We start from the raw sequence: 22,306 nt of genomic DNA, 5'->3' as shown, positions 1-22,306 counted from the left end.
ACAGACAGACAGACAGATGACAGACAGACTGACAGATGACAGACAGACAGACAGACAGATGACAGACAGACAGACAGACAGATGACAGACAGACAGATGACAGACAGACAGACAGATGACAGACAGACAGACAGACAGATGACAGACAGACAGACAGATGACAGACAGACTGACAGATGACAGACAGACAGATGACAGACAGACAGACAGATGACAGACAGACAGACAGATGACAGACAGACTGACAGATGACAGACAGACAGATGACAGACAGACAGACAGACAGATGACAGACAGACAGATGACAGACAGACAGACAGATGACAGACAGACAGACAGATGACAGACAGACAGACAGATGACAGACAGACAGACAGATGACAGACAGACTGACAGATGACAGACAGACTGACAGACAGACTGACAGACAGATGACAGACAGACTGACAGATGACAGACAGACAGACAGATGACAGACAGACTGACAGATGACAGACAGACAGATGACAGACAGACAGATGACAGACAGACAGACAGACAGACAGATGACAGACAGACAGACAGACAGACAGATGACAGACAGACAGACAGATGACAGACAGACAGATGACAGACAGACAGATGACAGACAGACAGATGACAGACAGACAGACAGACAGATGACAGACAGACTGACAGATGACAGACAGACTGACAGATGACAGACAGACAGATGACAGACAGACAGACAGATGACAGACAGACAGACAGATGACAGACAGACAGATGACAGACAGGCAGAAGACAGACAGACAGACAGATGACAGACAGACAGATGGACAGACAGACAGACAGACAGACAGACAGACAGACAGATGACAGACAGACAGATGACAGATGACAGACAGACAGATGACAGATGACAGACAGACAGATGACAGACAGACAGATGACAGACAGACAGATGACAGACAGACAGATGACAGACAGATGACAGACAGACAGATGACAGACAGACTGATGACAGACAGACTGATGACAGACAGACTGATGACAGACTGATGACAGACAGACTGATGACAGACAGACTGATGACAGACAGACTGATGACAGACTGATGACAGACAGACAGACAGACAGACAGACAGACTGATGACAGACAGACAGACTGATGACAGACAGACAGACTGATGACAGACAGACAGACTGATGACAGACAGACTGACTGATGACAGACAGACTGACTGATGACAGACAGACAGACTGATGACAGACAGACAGACTGATGACAGACAGACAGATTTTGATATAGTGCAGGAGGGTATCCAGGATCTACTAGAGATAATAAGTGTGCAGATTGCAGATTACAGGGAAAAGAGAGGATGTTTAAACAACTTTCCAATGTACTTCTATTATCAAATTTTCTGTTTTTTGTCATCCTTTGTTGAAAAGCAAGGATGTAGGGTAGGCTCAGGAGTGTGTACGTATCGGCAGCACTATATGGCAGCAGTTTTGCAACAATGTTATACATGATCAAAAGCACTAGAGGGCAGCACTATTTCCTGTCATGTAGCGCCCCAGACATGTGCACACCACCTATCTAGATATCTCTTCAATAAAGAATAACAAGAGAATGAAGCACATTTGATAATAGAAGTAAATTTGAGTGTATTATGTTGTATATTATACCAGTTTCTTATTTCTTTCAGATGAGAGAGTGATTGCCATGTTACGACACCAACACTTAATGCGAGAGCTGGAACACTTGGCTCATAATGGTAACTTGAGGGTTTGTGCATCTTCTCATTTTAACCGTCTGAGTGACATCACCAGGATACAGTTGGGTGGGTTCAGGTGCCCACCCATCTATGATCACCCCTGGCTTTTCCACCACCACTCTGCCAGGCCCCCCCCGGCTCTGGCAAGTCCCACCCATAACACACCAGGGCTCCAGCATGCTTGGTTCCACCCCTCCCATTTCGGTTCCTCCAGTGCCCCCCCATGTATACTTTCTGCCAATGCCACTGAACATCTGCAACATATTTTGCTATTTTTAAGTAATGACACCATAATCACTCCTTGTAACCTCACCCTATAGCTGCCAGCATTTAAATATAAAGCTTCCAGTGACACTTTGTAGTAGAGCAATAAGTTCAGTAGGATATGGTAGTAATGACCACAACCGCTGAAATTTCCATAACTCTGCCCACTCTGCTCCATTCCTAAGCACCCAATGTAAATTGCATATAACATGCACAAAATATGAAATATTGTATAAGCCAATCTAATCTGTAAAATGCTTTTCTAATGTAAAAGTGTTGGAGACTCAGATGTCACCATATAGAAGTAAATAAGCCCAACAAAGACCTTATTTTGTCTGATTCCCACACCATATCTATGGAAGGTCCACACCATATATCTATGGAAGGTCCACACCATATATCTATGGAAGGTCCACACCATATATCTATGGAAGGTCCACACCATATATCTATGGAAGGTCCACACCATATATCTATGGAAGGTCCACACCATATATCTATGGAAGGTCCACACCATATATCTATGGAAGGTCCACACCATATATCTATGGAAGGTCCACACCATATCTATGGAAGGTCCACACCATATGGGAGCTTTTGGATTACCAAGAAAAACTATGAAAATATATTAACATAAAACTCCCCATGTCATGGGTCACCATATGACATTTTGGACTTGAACATTACATTACGTTATTTTTAAAATATTTTAAAAAGAAAAATTAATTCACTCTCAAAAAGGCATTTAATACTAGGCAGATCCCAATCCTAACCGTTAACCAAAATATCTAACTAAATAATATCAAATATAAAACAATATTGTAGGCATTCTACCATAAGTAAAATGTACCAACCTTTTACAAACGCTAGGATTGACTATTGAATCAAATAAAGGGCACTTTAATTCATGAAGTATAAGAAAGATTCTTTATTTGTTTCAATTGATCGCCATTTTTAGCTGCTACAGCAGCCCACGGCTAAAAGAATTTCTTTCATGTATAATGTTAACTATATGACACACATGAACTAGCACTGTCTAACTGTGAAAACTGTAAAATTTGCACTGAGATAGGAGGCAGTTTTAAACAGTTTAGAAATCAGTTTGAGCCTAACTAGGATTAGCTTTCAAGTTTCAAAGCAAAATACCAAGAGAACAAAACAAATTTGATGATAAAAGTAAATTGGAAAGTTGTTTAAATCATGAAAGTTTCATTTTGACTAGACTGTCCCTTTAGTGTCAATTGTCCAGTAACCACATAGATTGTCCTAAGTTGGGAGAGACTTTAAAGTGAAAGTAAATCCTAGCGTTGTACAAATGCTAGGATTGACTATTGAATCAAATAAAGGGGAATTTCATTCATGAAGTATAAGATACTTCATGTAGAAAGCTCCTTTATTTGTTTCAATTGATCGCTGCTACAGCAGCCCACAGCTAAAAAAATGTTTTGCTAAGAGGTGACATTTTCACCTCTTAGCCAATAGCCGTGCGGTTAATCCGAATTGGCGCCCATGGGGGCCGGATTAACGGCACGGCTATTGGCTAAGAGGTGAAAATGTCACCTCTTAACAAAAAAACATAATTTATGTAAGAACTTACCTGATAAATTAATTTATTTCATATTGGCAAGAGTCCATGAGCTAGTGACGTATGGGATATACAATCCTACCAGGAGGGGCAAAGTTTCCCAAACCTCAAAATGCCTATAAATACACCCCTCACCACACCCACAATTCAGTTTTACAAACTTTGCATCCTATGGAGGTGGTGAAGTAAGTTTGTGCTAAGATTTCTACGTTGATATGCGCTTCTCAGCATTTTGAAGCCCGATTCCTCTCAGAGTACAGTGAATATCAGAGGGATGTGAAGGGAGTTTCACCTATTGAATGCAATGGTTTTCCTCACTGGAGATCTTTTTTATAGGTTCTCTGTTATCGGTCGTAGAGATTCATCTCCTACCTCCCTTTTCAGATCTACGATATACTCTCATATTCCATTACCTCTACCGATAAGCGTTTCAGTTGTGGTTTGGCTATCTGCTATATGTGGATGGGTGTCTTTTGGTAAGTATGTTTTTATTACTTAAGACACTCTCAGTTATGGTTTGGCACTTTATGTATTTATATAAAGTTCTAAATATATGAATTGTACTTATATTTACCATGATTCAGGTTTCAGTATATTTCCTTTTGCAGAGTGTCAGTTTCATATTTGGGTAATGCATTTTTTAGGAAAACTTATTTCTTACCTGGGGTATAGTCTTTTTTCAAATTGACTGTCATTTTAAATTTGCAGGCAGAATTAGTCTCGCAAGGGCGCAAAATGCCAAACTATATTGCGTCATTTTTGGTGCGAGATTTTTTGGCACAAAATTAAGTTTGATGACGCAAATTCGTCATTTCCGGGGTCTTTGTTGACGCCGAGTCCTTTCACAAAGTTGCGTCTTCATTGACGCGAGTGTGTCATTTCCGGATGTTGTTAGCGCCAAATTTTTTTCTCTGTTTGTGTCAGGGTGCCAGGAATCAGACTGAGTCGAGAAGTGCAAAAATAATCACACCTTTATTCATAGCAAAAAATAATAAAAAGTCCACAAGTCAAAATAACAAGCCAGGAGTCAAAACCAGAGCTGGTAGTCAAACGAGCCGAGTCAGGAGCCAAAGCGAATAGTCAGATGAGCTGGAATCAGGACAAGGAACCAGGAAGGATGTCAGGCAGCCAGGTAATACACAAGAACTCTCACAAACAGGTCTGAGACAACGCGAAGGGAAAGCATACTGAACAAAGGCCCTTTAAATAATAAGTGATGACATCACAATTCTGAGACTGCATCCTGTCTCACATGGATGATGCACACCAGTCTGGCCATAAAAGGAAGTGTAGGAAATGAGCAGCATCCCCCACAATGTACCCTAGTCAGGAAGAGAGGTGAGTAAAATGGCTGCCAGCAGCACATGGCAAACAGGGAAAAAGCCCTGACAGTTTGTTTGTGCATCATACTTGGCGCCAAATATTTTCATTATTTTAAACACCATTCCTATATGCCTCTTGCCTTTTTTCTCTATCAGAGGGCTATGTTGTTTGCATTTTTTTCCCCATTCCTGAAACTGCCATATAAGGAAATTGATAATTTTGCTTTATATGATGTTTTTTCTCTTACATTTGCAAGATGTCTCAATCTGATCCTGTCTCAGAAATCACTGTTGGATTCCTGCTGACTTATATCAGTTCTACCAAAGCTAAGTACATTTGATGAATTTTGTGGAGATTATATCTCCAGCTGTGGTTTGTAATAAGTTGTCATGATAAACTTTTACATGCAGAGAATGTGTCCATCAGTAATAGTGCATTGCCTGCTGCTGTTCTTTTAACATCTAATGTACAAAACATACCTGTGAATTTATAACAATTTATTGCTGTTTCTATTTAGAAGGCTTTGTCTGCCATCTCGCCTTCTAATAAATAAAAAGGTCTTTTAAAACTTCTCATAAAGTTGATGAAATTTCCAATGACCGACAACATACTGAATTATCCTCCTCTGATGAGGATCTATCTGATTCAGAAGATACTTCCTCAGATATTGACACTGACAAATGTACTTATTTATTTAAAATGGAGTACATTTGTTCTTTGTTGAAGAAGTGTTGATTATTGGATATTGAGGAGACTAGTCCTCTTGATATTAAAACTAGTAAACGTTTAAATTCTGTTTAGAAACCTCCTGTGGTTATTCCAGAGGTTTTTCCAGTTCCTGATGCTATTTCAGATATGATTTTTAAGGAATGGAATAGGCCTGGTACTTATTTTATTCCTTCTTTAAGGTTTTAAAAATTGTATCCTTTGCCAGCAGTTTAAATTGGAGTTTAAAAATCCCCAAAGTTGGGGCTCTCTCTACTCTTGCTAAATGTACTACTATTCCTATGCAAAATAGTATTTATTTTATGATCCTTTAGATAGGAAACTTGTATCTTATCTAAGGAAAGTTTATTTATTTTCAGGTCTTTTTCTTAGGCCTGCAATGTCTTTGGCTGTTGTTGCAGCTGTTTCAACCTTTTGGTTGGAAACTTTAGCGCAACAAGTATCAGTTCATGATTTGTCTAGCATTGTTAACGTGATTCAACATGCTAATAATTTCATTTGTTGTGCCATTTTTTGATATTATCAAAATTGACGTTAAATCTAGGTCTTTAGCTATTTTAGCTAGAAGAGATTTGTGGCTTAAATCTTGGAATGCTGATATGACTTTAATCTTGGAATGCTGATATGACTTTTTAGTCGAGATTGCTATTTCTTTTTTTTTTTTAGTTTGAAAAATCTTTATTGAAACATAGTATATGTAACAGACTTGGCTCTTGTTACAATGTGAGCCTTCCACCGTTCCTACGGCAGTAAAAGATATACATAGTAATGGCTTGTTATCAATATGATTTTCAAAGTCTTTTTCAAAACAATAATAATATTAACAAAGATACATTTTACTTATGTTTATGGTGTAATAATGCACACCAGATAATATATACCGGTCCAAAAGTGCACCAAATTTTCGGTGCACCGGAGTCATTGTTACTTTTGGTAAGCTATTAGAAAAGTCGACAGGAAGAAAAGAAAGAGAAGAAGCAAAGGGGAATGTGAAGAAGAGCGAAAAAAAGAAAGAAAAAGGGGTGGGGGAGGGGGGGGAGGGAGGGGAGGATGGGAGGGTGGAGGGGCACCGTAGTTAGCTATGTGCTTTATGCCTATGTGTTCAGGTGTTCATAGGTTTCCACAACTCAAGCATGTACTCATGTAGTTCGGTTCTATAATCTGAGATTGCTATTTCTGTTCTTCCAAGGTAATACATTATTTGGTTCACAGTTGGATTTAATAATTTCAACTGTCACTGGGGGGAAGGGAGTTTTTTTGCCTCAAGATTAAGATCTAAGGGTAAATCTAAAGCTTCTAACCATTTTCATTCTTAAATAAGGAACAGAAATCTAATTCTTCTCCAAGGAATCTATTTCCAATTGGAAGCCTTCTTCAAATTGGAATAAATCCAAGCCATTTAAGAGATCAAAGGCAGCCCCCAAGTCCGCATGAAGGTGCGTCTCTTTTCCAGCTCAGCTGGTAGGGGGCAGATTAAGATTTTTTTAAGATGTTTGGATCAATTCGGTCCAAAATCATTGGATTCAGAATATTGTCTCTCAGGGGTACAGAATAGGATTCAGAGTAAGACCACTTGTGAGAAGATTTTTCTCTTACGTATTCCAGCAAACCCAGTAAAGGCTCAGACTTTCCTGAAGTGTGTTTCAGGCCTGGAGTTATCTGGGGTAATCATGCCAGTTCCATTTCAGGAACAGGGTCTGGGGTTTTATTCAAATCTATGCATTGTCCTAAAGAAAGAAGATTCATTCAGACCAGTTTTGGATCTAAAAATTTTGAATCAATATGTAAGAGTACCAATTTTCAAAATGGTGATAAGGTCTATTCTGCCTTTTGTTCAGCAAGGGCATTATGTGCCCACAATAGACTTACAGGATTCATATCTTCATATTCTGATTCATCCAGATAGCTTTCAGTTTCTGAGATTCTCTCTTTTAGACAAGCATTACCAATTTGTTGCTCTTCCTTTTTGGCCTAGCGACAGCTCTAGGAATCTTTTCTAGGTTCTCGGTGTCCTACTCTCTGTTATCAGAGAGTGAGGTGTTGCGGTGTTTCCTTATTTGGACGATATCTTGGTACTTGCTCAGTCTTTAAGTTCTGACTTACACAAAGAATCTTACACAAATTAACTACTATTGTTTCTTCATAGACATGGTTGGAGGTTCAATTTACTAAAAAGTTCCTTGATTCCTCAGACAAGGGTCACCTTTTTAGGTTCCCAGGTAGATTCAATATCCATGAGACAATTTAAATTGGTTTCAGCTTGTCGGAACCTTCAGTCTCTATTTTTTCCTTCAGTAGCTATGTGCATGGAAGTTTTAGGTTTCATGACTGCAGCATTGAACATACTTCCCTTTGCTTGTTTTCATGTGAGACCTCTCCAGCTTTGTATGCTGAATCAATGGTGCTGGGATTATGCAAAGATATCACAATTAATATCCTTAAATCCCAATGTTCGATTATCTCTGACTTGGTGGTTAGATCACCATCGTATAGTTCTAGGGGCCTCTTTGGTTAGTCCAACCTGGACTGTGATCACAACAAATGTGAGTCTTTTCAGGTTGGGGAGCTGTTTGGGGATCTCTGACAGCACAAGGAGTTTGGAAATCTCAAGAGGCGAGATTACCATTCAATATTTTGGAACTCCGTGCAATTTTCAGGGTTCTTCAGGCTTGGCCTCTGCTGAAGAGAGAACCGTTCATTTGTTCTCATACAGACAATATCACAGCTGTGGCATATGTCAATCATCAGGGTGGGACTCGCAGTCCCCTAGCTATGAAAGAAGTATCTTGAATATTTTCTTGGGCGGAATCCAGCTCTTGTCTAATTTCTGTGGTACAATCCCAGGTGTAGACAATTGGCAAGCGGATTATCTTAGCCATCAGACTTTACATCCGGGGGAGTGGTCTCTCCATCCAAATGTGTTTTCTCATCTAAACAAGAAACTTCTCAGGTACCTGTCCAGGTCCAGGGTTCTTCAGGCGAAAGCAGTGGATGCATTGACACTTCGTGGGTGTTGCCAACCTGCTTATATTTTCCCGCCTCTAGTTCTTTTTCCAAGAGTGATATCCAAAATCATCATGGAACAGTCATTTGTATTGCTGGTAGCTCCAGCATGGCCACACAGGTTTTGGTACGTGGATCTTGTTTGGATGTCCAGTTGCCAACCTTGACCTCTTCCATTAAGGTCAGATCCTCTATCTCAAGGTCTGTTTTTCCATCAGGATTTCAAATCATTAAATTTGAAGGTATGGAAATTGAACGCCTAGTGCTTAGTCATAGAAGTTTCTCTGACTCAGTGATTAATACTATGTTACAGGCTCATAAATCTGTTTTTAGGAAGATTTATTATCGAGTTTGGAAGACTTATGTTCTCATAAATTCATTTGGACATTTTTTTAGAATTCCTAGAATTGTGCAGTCTATTCAGGATGGTTTGGATAAGGTTTTGTCTGCAAGTTCCTTGAAGGGACAAATCTCTGCTCTTTCTGTCTCATTTTACAGAAAGATTGCTAAAGCTTCCTGATATTTACCGTTTTATACAGGCTTTGGTTTGTATCAAGCCTGTCATTCATTCTCTCCTCCTTGGAGTCTTAATTTGGTTTTGAGGGCGTTTCAGGCGCCTCCATTTGAGCCTATGCTTTCTTTGGACATTAAACTACTTTATTGCAAAGTGTTGTTCATTTTGGCCATCTCTTCTGCTAGAAGAGTTTCTGAATTATCTGCTCTTTCTTGTGAATATCCTTTTCTGATTTTTCATCAGGATTAGGTGGTTTTGCGGACTTCATTTAAATTCTTACCGAAGGTTGTGAATTCTAACAACATTAATAGAGAAATTGTTGTCCTTTTCTTGTGTCCTAATCCTAAGAATTCTTTGGAGAAATCCTTATATTCTTTGGATATGGTAAGAGTTTGAAATATGTTGAAGCTACTAAAGATTTCAGGAAGACTTTTAGTCTATTAAATTTGTTATCTTTTCTGGTTCTAGGAAAGGTCAGAAGGCTTCTGCCGTTTCCTTGGCTTCATGGTTAAAAGCTTTTGTTTTCATTCAGCTTATTTGGGGTCGGGTCAAGCCCCGCCTCAGAAAATTACAGCTCATTCTATTAGATCAGTCTGCACTTCGTGGGCTTTTAAGAATGAAGCTTTGGTTGATCAGATTTGCAGAGCCGCAACCTGGTGGTCTTTGCATACATTTACTAAATTCTACCATTTTGATGTATTCGCTTCTTCGGAAGCAGTTTTTGGTAGAAAAGTTTTTCAGGCAGCTGTTTCAGTTTGATTCTTCTGCTTATGTTTTAAGTTTTTTCTTTTCATTCATGAGAATAAACTTATATTTTGGGTTGTGGATTCATTTTTCAGCGAAAAATGGCTGTTTTTATTTTTTTCCCTCCCTCTCAAGTGACTCTTGCGTGGAGTTCCACATCTTGGGTATTGCTATCCCATACGTCACTAGCTCATGGACTCTTGCCAATTTCATGAAAGAAAACATAATTTATGTAAGAACTTACCTGATAAATTCATTTTTTTCATATTGGCAAGAGTCCACGAGGCCCACCCTTTTTATGGTTGTTATGATTTTTTTGTATAAAGCACAATTATTTCCAAATTCCTTTGTTGATGCTTTTTACTCCTTTCTTTATCACCCCACTACTTGGCTATTCGTTAAACTGAATTGTGGGTGTGGTGAGGGGTGTATTTATAGGCATTTTGAGGTTTGGGAAACTTTGCCCCTCCTGGTAGGATTGTATATCCCATACGTCACTAGCTCATGGACTCTTGCCAATATGAAATAAATTAATTTATCAGGTAAGTTCTTACATAAATTATGTTTTTTTGTTAAGATGTGACATTTTCACCTCTTAGCCAATAGCCGTGCGGTTAATCTGGCTCCCATGGGCGCCAAGTCGGATTTACCGCACGGCTATTGGCTAAGAGGTGAAAATGTCACCTCCTAGCAAAAAATTTTTTTAGCCGTGGGCTGCTGTAGCAGCAATCAATTGAAACAAATAAAGGAGCTTTCTACATGAAGTATCTTATACTTCATGAATGAAATTCCCCTTTATTTGATTCAATAGTCAATCCTAGCATTTGTACAATGCTAGGATTTACTTTCACTTTAAAGTCTCTCCCAACTTAGGACAATCTATGTGGTTACTGGACAATTGACACTAAAGGGACAGTCTAGTCAAAATGAAACTTTCATGATTTAAACAACTTTCCAATTTACTTTTATCATCAAATTTGTTTTGTTCTCTTGGTATTTTGCTTTGAAACTTGAAAGCTAATCCTAGTTAGGCTCAAACTGATTTCTAAACTGTTTAAAACTGCCTCCTATCTCAGTGCAAATTTTACAGTTTTCACAGTTAGACAGTGCTAGTTCATGTGTGTCATATAGTTAACATTATGCTCACTCCCATGAAGTTATTTAGGAGTCAGCACTGATTGGCTAAAATGCATGTCTGTCAAAAGTACTGAGATAAGGGCGCAGTCTGCAGAGGCTTTAAATACAAGGTAATCACAGAGGTAAAAAGTGTATTAATATAACCGTGTTGGTTATGCAAAACTGGGGAATGGGTAATAAAGGGATTATCTATCTTTTTAAACAATAACAATTCTGGAGTAGACTGTCTCTTTAGTCACTAAAAGGGTTTTGCCAGCATCGCCAACTGTCCTGAATTTTGTAATATTTGGATAATCAAGGTCTATGAGCTCTTTACCATGCATATAAATTTCCTGGTTCCCCTAAAACCTGGCCAGAAATGCGTGGCTATGCCCCCAGACTGCCTAACTAAACCCTTACCACCTTAGTTCCATTCATGGCATTCCCTAACCCTGCCAACAAACTTTAATGACCACACCCACAAGTTTTTCAGCCCCGCCTCTGTGGAGCTAAGACTCTACTTCAACCTTTCAATCCCCGATGCAAGTCAAAAAATGTTGTGAGATATGTGCTGTTATTGGCAGCTGATTCACTAAAGAATGAAGAGTTGACTAAGCTTTCCTGGTAAATCTGGGGAGACTAGTAAGTCCAGCGAAGCTGGAAAGGCTTTAGTCTCAATGAACTACACACTGAATTTGTCTTATAAAGAAGATATGCAGTATTTTTTTCTGTGTTCACATGTTTGATCTGCTTTTCCCTCCAGTCTTTATCTTCCCTTATTCCTGCTGCCTTCAGCTTTAGTTACTTGTTTTTTTCTCTTGGCCTTTTTCATTATATCGATTTCATTATATCCACCTTATCTAAAGAAAAAACTTTTTAAAGTGATGGTAAATTCTCCCCTTTTTAAAATTAGATCCAGAATTTTAGTGCTATTTTAGATGGAGTTTTATTTGTCCGTTGTAATGAAGATTCACTATAACTTACTTTTTAATATAGATATACAATTCAAATACACTGCGCTCCGCCGCCCACTTCAAAAGTAAATTGTTCTGTGAGTTAAACAGCGCTCTAGCTACAGCGAAAGGTGCCATAAGGGGAGAGCACTGATTGGACAACAATTCAACCCTTTAGCTCACAGAAAATTTGACTTTTGATGTGGGTGGTGGAGTGCAGTGTATTTTAATTTCACATATATATTAAAAAGCAAGTTGTAGCGCATCTTCATTGCAACTGATGAATTAAACTCCATCTAAAATATCACTAACATTCCAGATCTTATTTTAAAAAGGGGAGAGTTTACTATCAACTTTAATGAAGAAATTATCCCTCTGTTTTAGTTTTTCCTTCATTCTCATCTGGTCATCTGTACCATAATATTATTTCTTTCCAGCAAATTTGCGCTTTTAGATCTATTTTTGAAAATTTGCCTCTTTTTCAACTAAACGTCCACTTCTTTCAATGTAACTTCTTAACCACGTTTATATGTGGAGATGATGAAGTGGTAGTGCATAGTAACTACAGGTGAGGAATTCAAAATTGCCTCCATGAACTAAACATAAAAACAACCTTACCCAGTCAGAATATCTACTGACTGTGTCATGTCATCAATAGATGACTTGAGAGCCCTGCATATTGGACCAGGCATTGATCTACTTTGATAAACTACAGATGGTCAACACCTCAAGAATATTGCCATACTGAAAACACTTCAATATAAGCAATTGTAAATTAAAAACGTTCTCAGAGTATTTTATATTGTTTGCAATTGTCCTACACAATGTTAGCTTCACACTCATCTTACTTTATTTGTCATTAGGAAAGAGCACAGAGGAGGGGGAAAGTACTGAGGAAGAGGAACTGAGGAAGAGGTCGAAGAAAACTTCCACATCACCAACCAAGAGGGAAATGGAAAAAAAAAGCGCAATAGAAAGGGAAACTTCCAAAGAGCACCAAGATACCAAGATGTACGAGAAGGTGGAAAAGGTAGAAGTGAAGGAAAAAGACCACGAGAAGTCAGGAGAACATAAAGGATTGGAACATGAGAAGGACCTTCTGGAGGAAGAAGAGGATGAAGATGAGAAGAAAAGAAGCGCACCAGCAAAGAGAGGAGATACTCAGAAGAGGTCTGGGAAGGAGGCTCGGGATAGTGGTACCACAAAAAGAAAAGACAAGAAAAGATTTAGTTCAGAGGAGGATAGCTCAGAAGAAGATGAAGACAACCAAGATTATAATGGAAACAACCATGGGTGGTACCATCATGGATGGGAGGAGAGGAAGAAGGCAGCAGAGAGACGGATGGCTGAAGACCCCAGTGAAGAGGAAACAGCTCAGTTTGAGTCGGAAAACAACGGGATGAAGTATTACAATTCAAAGACCCACATGAAAGGTTTCCATGAAGACAGAAAAAGACACCTCTACCATCCAGAAGACAGTGAACGAGAGAGGGAAAGGCATCATCACAGTGAGCATCCTGAAAGCTACGCACAGCAAGAGGAGGAGGAAGAGGAAGAGGAGAGAGAGAAGGAACTGGAAGAACTGGAAGAGAGAGGACATCACAAGGCTGAGGTGAGATACTGAACCCTTGCAAAGGAGACATTGTCTGACATAGATCAATAAACAGGATGATATACTCATTAATAGGAGGGGCTTTATGGGATAGTTATAGTGAGATATATGAAGAGTTATAGGGAGAGTTATATGTAGCTGTACGAGGAGTTAAAATAGAGGGGTACATGGAGTAATAAAAGGCTTCATAGGGAGCGTTTCATGAAACAAAATGAGGAGTTATAGGGGCCGATTTATCAAGCTCCGTATGGAGCTTAATGCCCCTTGTTTCCGCTGCTCCATAACTTGTTCGCCTGCTCTGAGGCCACGGACAGAAATCAACACGATCGAATACGATCGGGTTGATTGACACCCCCTGCTAGTGGCCGATTGGCGCGAATCTGCAGGGGGCGGCATTGCACCAGTAGTTCACAAGAACGGCTGGTGCAATGATAAATGCCGACAGTGTGTGCTGTCAGCATTTATCGATGTGCAGCGGACATGATACGCTACATTATATCATGTCCGTTCGCACTATGTTAAATATACCCCATAGAGTGGGTTTTTATGGAGCAGTTGGAGGTGTTATATAGCGCTATAGAAGTTATAAAGTTATATGAGGATATATGTGTGAAGTCTATATAGAGCAAAAAGGAGGCATTATAAAAAGGATTATATAAAACTATTGAAGGGGTTACAGGAAATGTATATGGAGCAATTGTATTTATAGTGAAAGGTGTATGGAATATAGGGCCTGGTGATATAAAATTCTTCTCCTTGGAGAGAAATTGTAGTTCAGACTTCACAGGGGCTGAACTCACTTAATACTCAAAGAAAGAAAAAGGGCAGAACTCTCCAGCACTATGAGATCTCATTTATGTAGCTGAAGAAGAAACAAACCCAATGCAATATAGCACTGCATGATATGAGAGTTGTTACATTTACACTTTGTACTTTGTATTTTATTTTACTTTACACTTCAGCATTGTTACATTTACTTTCTATTATATATTTATATACATTTTAGATCTAGCAGTGATTTTACAAATTCTGATTGTTTTGAAAGTTTCTGTGTTACTTTAAGGATCATACTTTGTATTTTTCTGTGTAGTTTTTTCAAGTTACATTTTTCTCTGTTGTAAAATAAAACACAGATTCAGAAAGTGGGAGGTACAAGGGAGTTCCCAGGGTATATCTGAAGCTCTCTCACAAGTAAAATGCTGTAAGCATTTTAAACTAGCTGGTCTCGCTGAATTATGTTGCCAGCTGTACGCAGGTGAAGTTATTATTATTATTATCAGGTATTTGTAGAGCGCCAACAGATTCCGCAGCGCTGTAAACATAGTCGGTGTACAGGATAGCTTTTGTAGGGGTCAAGTGGGTAGAGGGCCCTGCCGAGAGTTTCACTGTTGTAGTCGGCTCTTATGAAGCGATCTGTAAACAGCTGGGCCCATAGGCTTACAATCTAAGGGGTTCAAGGGGAAAGCAATGGAGTTGGGAAAGGTTAGTGAAGTTGGCTTCAAATTCACAATACACTTATTTAACTGACAGAAAAGTAACATATACATTACTATAGGTTAAATTGTAGTGAAAACATTTCAGTTTAATTTGCAATTGATGCAAACTGAGGGCCAGATTACAAGGGGTGCACTAACAATTGCGCACAAGTGAAAAGGGGTTTATCACGGGTGTTTGCACACATTGCGTTTAGTGCTCGTATTACAAGTTGAAAGTAAACACGATTGCTTGAGCGCAGTCGCCATTTAAGTTAGAATGATAACCGTATCCTCAGAGCTCTGGTCAACTGTTTTGTGAAACAAAAAAGTTGCACAAAACACATCAAAAATACATTACAAAGTATAGTTACACTCATAATAACACCATCTAATAAAAATTATTGAAAATAAATATTGCACAAAAAAGTTATAAGGGCTCAAAGATATGAGGTCTCATATGTTAAAGGGCTTTAACATAGAGATACATACAGTATCTCACAAAAGTGAGTACACCCCTCACATTTTTGTAAATATTTTATTATATCTTTTCATGTGACAACACTGAAGAAATGACACTTTGCTACAATGTAAAGTAGTGAGTGTACAGCTTGTATAACAGTGTAAATTTGCTGTCCCCTCAAAATAACTCAACACACAGCCATTAATGTCTAAACCGTTAACAACAAAAGTGAGTACACCCCTAAGTGGAAATGTCCAAATTTGGCCTAGTTAGCCATTTTCCCTCCTCGGTGTCATGTGACTCGTTAGTGTTACAAGGTCTCAGGTGTGAATGGGGAGCAGGTATGTTAAATTTGGTGTTATCGCTCTCACACTCTCTCATACTGGTCACTCGAAGTTCAACATGGCACCTCATGGCAAATAACTCTCTGAGGATCTGAAAAAAAAAATTGTTGCTCTACATAAAGATGGCCTAGGCTATAAGAAGATTGCCAAGACCCTGAAACCGAGCTTCAGCACAGTGGGCAAGACCATACAGCGGTTTCACCGAAAAGGTTCCTCTCAGAACAGGCCTTGTAATGGTCAACCATATAAGTTAAGTGCACGTGCTCAGCATCATATCCAGATGTTGTCTTTGGGAAATAGACGTATGAGTGCTGCCAGCATTGCTGCGGAGGTTGAAGGGGTGGGGGGGTCAGCCTGTCAGTGCTTAGACCATACACCACACACAATGCATCAAATTGGTCTGCATGGCTGTCGTCCCAGAAGGAAGCCTCTTCTAAAGATGATGCACAAGAAAGCCTGCAAAACAGTTTGCTGAAGACAAGCAGACTAAGGACATGGATTACTGGAACCATGTCCTGTGGTCCGATGAGACCAAGATAAACTTATTTGGTTTAGATGATGTCAAGCGTGTGTGGTGGCAACCAGGTGAGTAGTACAAAGACAAGTGTGTTTTGCCTACAGTCAAGCATGGTGATGAAAGTGTCATGGTCTGGGCCTGCATACGTGCTGCCGGCACTGGGGAGCTACCGTTCATTGAGGGAACCATGAATGCCAACATGTACTGTGACATACTGAAGCAGAGCATGATCCCCTCTCTTCGGAGACTGGGCCGCAGGGCAGTATTCCAACATGATAATGACCCCAAACACACCTCCAAGACAACGACTGCCTTGCTAAAGAAGCTGAGGGTAAAGGTGATGGACTGGCCAAGCATGTCTCCAGACCTAAACCCTATTGAGCATCTGTGGGGCATTCTCAAACGGAAGGTGGGGGTGTGCAAGGTCTCTAACATCCACCAGCTCTGTGATGTCGTCATGGAAGTGTGGAAGAGGACTCCAGTGGCAACCTGTGAAGCTCTGGTGAACTCTATGCCAAAGAGGGTTTAAATCAGGGCTGGAAAATAATGGTGGCCACACAAAATATTGACACTTTGGGCCCAATTTGGACATTTCCACTTAGGGGTGTACTCATTTTTGTTGCCAACGGTTTAGACATTAATGGCTTTGTGTTGAATTATTTTGAGGGGACAGCAAATTTACACTGTCATACGGGCTTTACACTCGCTACTTTACATTGTAGGAAGGTGTTGTCACATGAAAATATATAATAAAATATTTACAAAACTGTGAGGGGTGTACTGTACATATACAGGTCTACATTTTTTTTTGTATGTATATTTCATAAGCAAATAGGGGTGTACTGTACATATACAGGTCTACATTTTTTTTTGTATGTATATTTATTTGTTTATATATGTGTACATATGTATTTATATGTGTATATATGTATTTACAGACATATATACACATAAATATATATGTAAACACATATAGTCATATATATGTGCATTAGAGTCTTTTGTTGTTAAGAAGACGAAAACATGAAAAATAATATTTAAGGAACATTTGTATTTAATAAAGTGTTTATGTATTTACTGTAAATATTTCACTTTCCAATGTTCTACACATAGGTGAATATTTTCTAAGTATTTTTAAATAGATATTCCTATATATATCTGTATATATCTATATCTATACATAATCATGTGTGTGTGTGTATGTATATATATATATATATAACACATAGAAACACCCAGCACTCACCAGCTAGCTCACAGCTAAGATAAAATCACAACTGGAAAGGTTAGTCACCGCATCTGGCCAAATGGGAAAGCTCAGGCACCACGTCAAGGTCCTTTCCTTAGCCTGAGTCCCTAACACAGGCACACCATCATGCAAGCTCATAAAGCTAAACAAACTGAGAACAAAGAAGGGGTGCACAGGTGGCTGTAATCACCCATAGAAAATACAAAACATGGAAGGGAACTGCACTCCAAGACCGGATCAGGTGCACATCCTGTGACTCAGTAACATCCAGCCCTGGGTGCTAAATAGCACTCCAAAAAAGCTGTGATGTCACCAGAGCCACAGGCAGTTAACCCCAGTCCGGAATGGGTGCAAGAAACAAGGGGGATTACAAATAAAAAGTAATACAACACATAGAAACACCCAGCACTCACCAGCTAGCTCACAGCTAAGATAAAATCACAACTGGAAAGGTTAGTCACCGCATCTGGCCAAATGGGAAAGCTCAGACACCAAGTCAAGGTCCTTTCCTTAGCCTGAGTCCCTAACACAGGCACACCATCATGCGAGCTCATAAAGCTAAACAAACTGAGAACAAAGAAGCTACCGTTCATTGAGGGAACCATGAATGCCAACATGTACTGTGACATACTGAAGCAGAGCATGATCCCCTCTCTTCAGAGACTGGGCCGCAGGGCAGTATTCCAACATGATAACGACCCCAAACACACCTCCAAGACAACGACTGCCTTGCTAAAGAAGCTGAGGGTAAAGGTGATGGACTGGCCAAGCATGTCTCCAGACCTAAACCCTATTGAGCATCTGTGGGGCATTCTCAAACGGAAGGTGGGGGTGCGCAAGGTCTCTAACATCCACCAGCTCTGTGATGTCGTCATGGAAGTGTGGAAGAGGACTCCAGTGGCAACCTGTGAAGCTCTGGTGAACTCTATGCCAAAGAGGGTTTAAATCAGGTCTGGAAAATAATGGTGGCCACACAAAATATTGACACTTTGGGCCCAATTTGGACATTTCCACTTAGGGGTGTACTCATTTTTGTTGCCAACGGTTTAGACATTAATGGCTGTGTGTTGAATTATTTTGAGGGGACAGCAAATTTACACTGTTATACGGGCTTTACACTCGCTACTTTACATTGTAGGAAGGTGTTGTCACATGAAAATATATAATAAAATATTTACAAAACTGTGAGGGGTGTACTGTACATATACAGGTCTACATTTGTTTTTGTATGTATATTTCATAAACAAATAGGGGTGTACTGTACATATACAGGTCTACATTTTTTTTGTATGTATATTTATTTGTTTATATATGTGTACATATGTATTTATATGTGTATATATGTATTTACAGACATATATACACATAAATATATATGTAAACACATATAGTCATATATATGTGCATTAGAGTCTTTTGTTGTTAAGAAGACGAAAACATGAAAAATAATATTTAAGGAAAATTTGTATTTAATAAAGTGTTTATGTATTTACTGTAAATATTTCACTTTCCAATGTTCTACACATAGGTGAATATTTTCTAAGTATTTTTAAATAGATATTCCTATATATATCTGTATATATCTATATCTATACATAACCGTGTGTGTGTGTATATATATATATATATATATAACATTATCTGGCATGTGAAGAACATTGGAATGTAAAATATTTTTATGTCGGATTAAAACGCATTTGAGACTATGTGATCGGATTTGCATGCGAGTAGGGTGTTAGTTCCCCCCCCCCACACACACACACACACATTTTTGCTCCATTGACTTCTATGGTGGAAAACATTAACACACGCAATATCCTATCTTCGTCTTTATCGTGAAAGTGAAAACGTTTTACTTTCAACTTGTAATACGAGTGCTACTTCTAGTGGAGTAAGCCTTGAGCGAGAGTGTTAAATACCACTCCACTTGTAATCTGGCCCTAAATCTTTAAATCAGCACCAGGTGTTCTCCAGTTACCTTCTCTCTCCCCTGTGCAATTCTGTATCCCAAAGAGCTTAATTTCTTTCTATGGAAGGCATTTCTCATCTCTTTGGGACTTCCTGGTTCGGCCCATTTTCTTAAAGAGTTCAGTGAGTTCAATCCCTGTGAAGTCTGCACTATAATGCCTCTCAAAACTAGACTCTGCTTATCAGGCCCATAGAAAGTAATGAAGCTCTCTGGGAAACTGAAGCTGTCAGTTTTTCAGTTTTATTTTAAATAGAATAAATACAAAGGACAATGTAATTTGGAAACAAATACACATTAATATACAAAGTATGATCCTAATTTGTTAAAGTTACACAGAAACTGAGAAAGCATGATCAGAATTTGTAAAATCACAATCCTAAATACACTGCTGTATACAAAAGAGTGCAATGTTTAAATGTAATAAAACTTAAAGGGACATTATACACTCATTTCTCCTGTTAAGTGTAGTCAGTCCACGGGTCATCATTACTTATGGGATATTAACTCCTCCCCAACAGGAAGTGCAATCTTCAATCAAAAGTTTGTTATTTTAAACGACACCGGAGTGTGTTTCCTTCTCAGGCAGAATTTGAAGAAGAATCTACCTGAGTTTTTGTATATGATCTTAGCGGACGTAACTAAGATCCGTTTGCTGTTCTCGGCCATTCTGAGGAGTAAGGTAACTTCAGATCAGGGGACAGCGGGCAGGTTCACCTGCAAAGAGGTATGCTGCAGTATATTATTTTCTAAGGAATGGAATTGACTTTGAAAATACTGCTAATACCGATATAATGTAAGTACAGCCTTAAATGCAGTAGTAGCAACTGGTATCAGGCTGACATGTATATATGTTTACACTTAAGTATTTCTGGGGAATGGCACTTCACTGGGAAAATACTGTATGCATATAACTTTTAGCCTAACTTGCAGTGTGAGCGACTAGCAGCAGGCTTTTTAATGACATCTCATATATTAGATTTTAAACGTTTACTGGCATGTTAAATCGTTTAATGATCTGAGGTACTTGGTGAAAATTGTTTTGGGCTTTATTTTCCACATGGCTGTCGTTGTTTTAAATTAAAACAGTTTACTGAGCTTCCCTCACTGTTGTAGTGTGAGTGGGAGGGGCCTATTTTGGCGCTTTTACTACGCATCAGAAATTCAGTCACAGTCTGTCTTTTTCTCCCTGCATGATCCAGGACGTCTCCACAGAGCTCAGGGGTCTTCAAAACTAGTTTTGAGGGAGGTAATCACTCACAGCAGACCTGTGAGACTGTGCTTGACTGTGATAAAAACGCTTATATTGTCAATTGTTATACGTTTTTTTCTGATATTAAGGGTTAATCATCCATTGCTAATGTGTGCAATCCTTTGCTAAATTTGGTTTATATAACTAATCCGGTTCATTTTTATTCAACTGTGTCAGTTTTTTGGGTGCTTCTTAAAGGCACAGTAACGTTTTTACATATTGCTTGTAAATTTAGTTGAAAAGTATTTCCAAGCTTGCTAGTCTAATTGCTAGTTTGTTTAAACATGTCTGACACAGAGGAAACTCTTTGTGCAATATGTTCAAAAGCCAAGGTGGAGCCCAATAGAAATTTATGTACTAATTGCATTGATGCTACTTTAAATAAAAGTCAATCTGTACATGTTAAGCAACATTCACCAGACAACGAGGGGGAAGTTATGCCGACTAACTTGCCTCACGTGTCAGTACCTGCATCTCCCGCTCAGGAGGTGCGTGATATTGTAACGCCAAGTACATCAGGGCGGCCATTACAAATCACTTTACAAGACATGGCTAATGTTATGACTGAAGTTTTGTCTAAATTGCCAGAACTTAGAGGTAAACGTGATCACTCTGGGATGAGAACAGAGTATACTGATAATGCTAGGGCCATGTCTGATACTGCGTCACAATATGCAGAGCATGAGGACGGAGAGCTTCATTCTGCGGGTGACGGATCTGATCCAAATAAATTGGATTCAGACATTTCAAATTTTAAGTTTAAGCTGGAAAACCTCCGTGTATTGCTAGGGGAGGTGTTAGCGGCTCTGAATGATTGTAACACAGTTGCAATCCCAGAGAAAATGTGTAGGTTGGATAAATATTTTGCGGTACCGACGAGTACTGACGTTTTTCCTATACCTAAGAGACTTACTGAAATTATTACTAAGGAGTGGGACAGACCCGGTGTGCCTTTCTCACCCCCTCCTATATTCAGAAAAATGTTTCCAATAGACGCCACCACACGGGACTTATGGCAAACGGTCCCTAAGGTGGAGGGAGCAGTTTCTACTTTAGCTAAGCGTACCACTATCCCGGTGGAGGATAGCTGTGCCTTTTCAGATCCAATGGATAAAAAGTTAGAGGGTTACCTTAAGAAAATGTTTGTTCAACAAGGTTTTATATTACAACCCCTTGCATGCATTGCGCCTGTCACGGCTGCGGCAGCATTTTGGTTTGAGTCTCTGGAAGAGACCCTTGACTCAGCGACATTAGATGAGATTTCTCTTAAGCTTAAAACCCTTAAGCTAGCTAATTCATTTATTTCTGATGCCGTAGTACATTTAACTAAACTTACGGCTAAGAATTCCGGATTCGCCATTCAGGCACGCAGAGCGCTGTGGCTAAAATCCTGGTCAGCTGATGTAACTTCTAAATCGAAACTACTTAACATACCTTTCAAGGGGC

The 22,306-nt window shown here is 39.2% G+C and overlaps 1 protein-coding gene across 1 annotated transcript in view; it reads left to right on the top strand.

Moving 5' to 3' along the window:
* Nucleotides 1-22,306, top strand: part of CCER2 (coiled-coil glutamate rich protein 2) — a 44,103-nt gene that overhangs the window by 15,340 nt on the left and 6,457 nt on the right. The window contains exons 4-5 of the mRNA XM_053721600.1: nt 1,689-1,757; nt 12,849-13,597. Of these exons, the coding sequence (XP_053577575.1) occupies nt 1,689-1,757; nt 12,849-13,597 (818 nt within the window). The remainder of the gene's footprint in view (nt 1-1,688; nt 1,758-12,848; nt 13,598-22,306) is intronic.

This window comes from Bombina bombina, chromosome 7, assembly GCF_027579735.1.
Source record: "Bombina bombina isolate aBomBom1 chromosome 7, aBomBom1.pri, whole genome shotgun sequence".
Lineage (NCBI taxonomy): Eukaryota > Metazoa > Chordata > Amphibia > Anura > Bombinatoridae > Bombina > Bombina bombina.
This window is presented reverse-complemented; position numbering and strand designations above follow the sequence as displayed.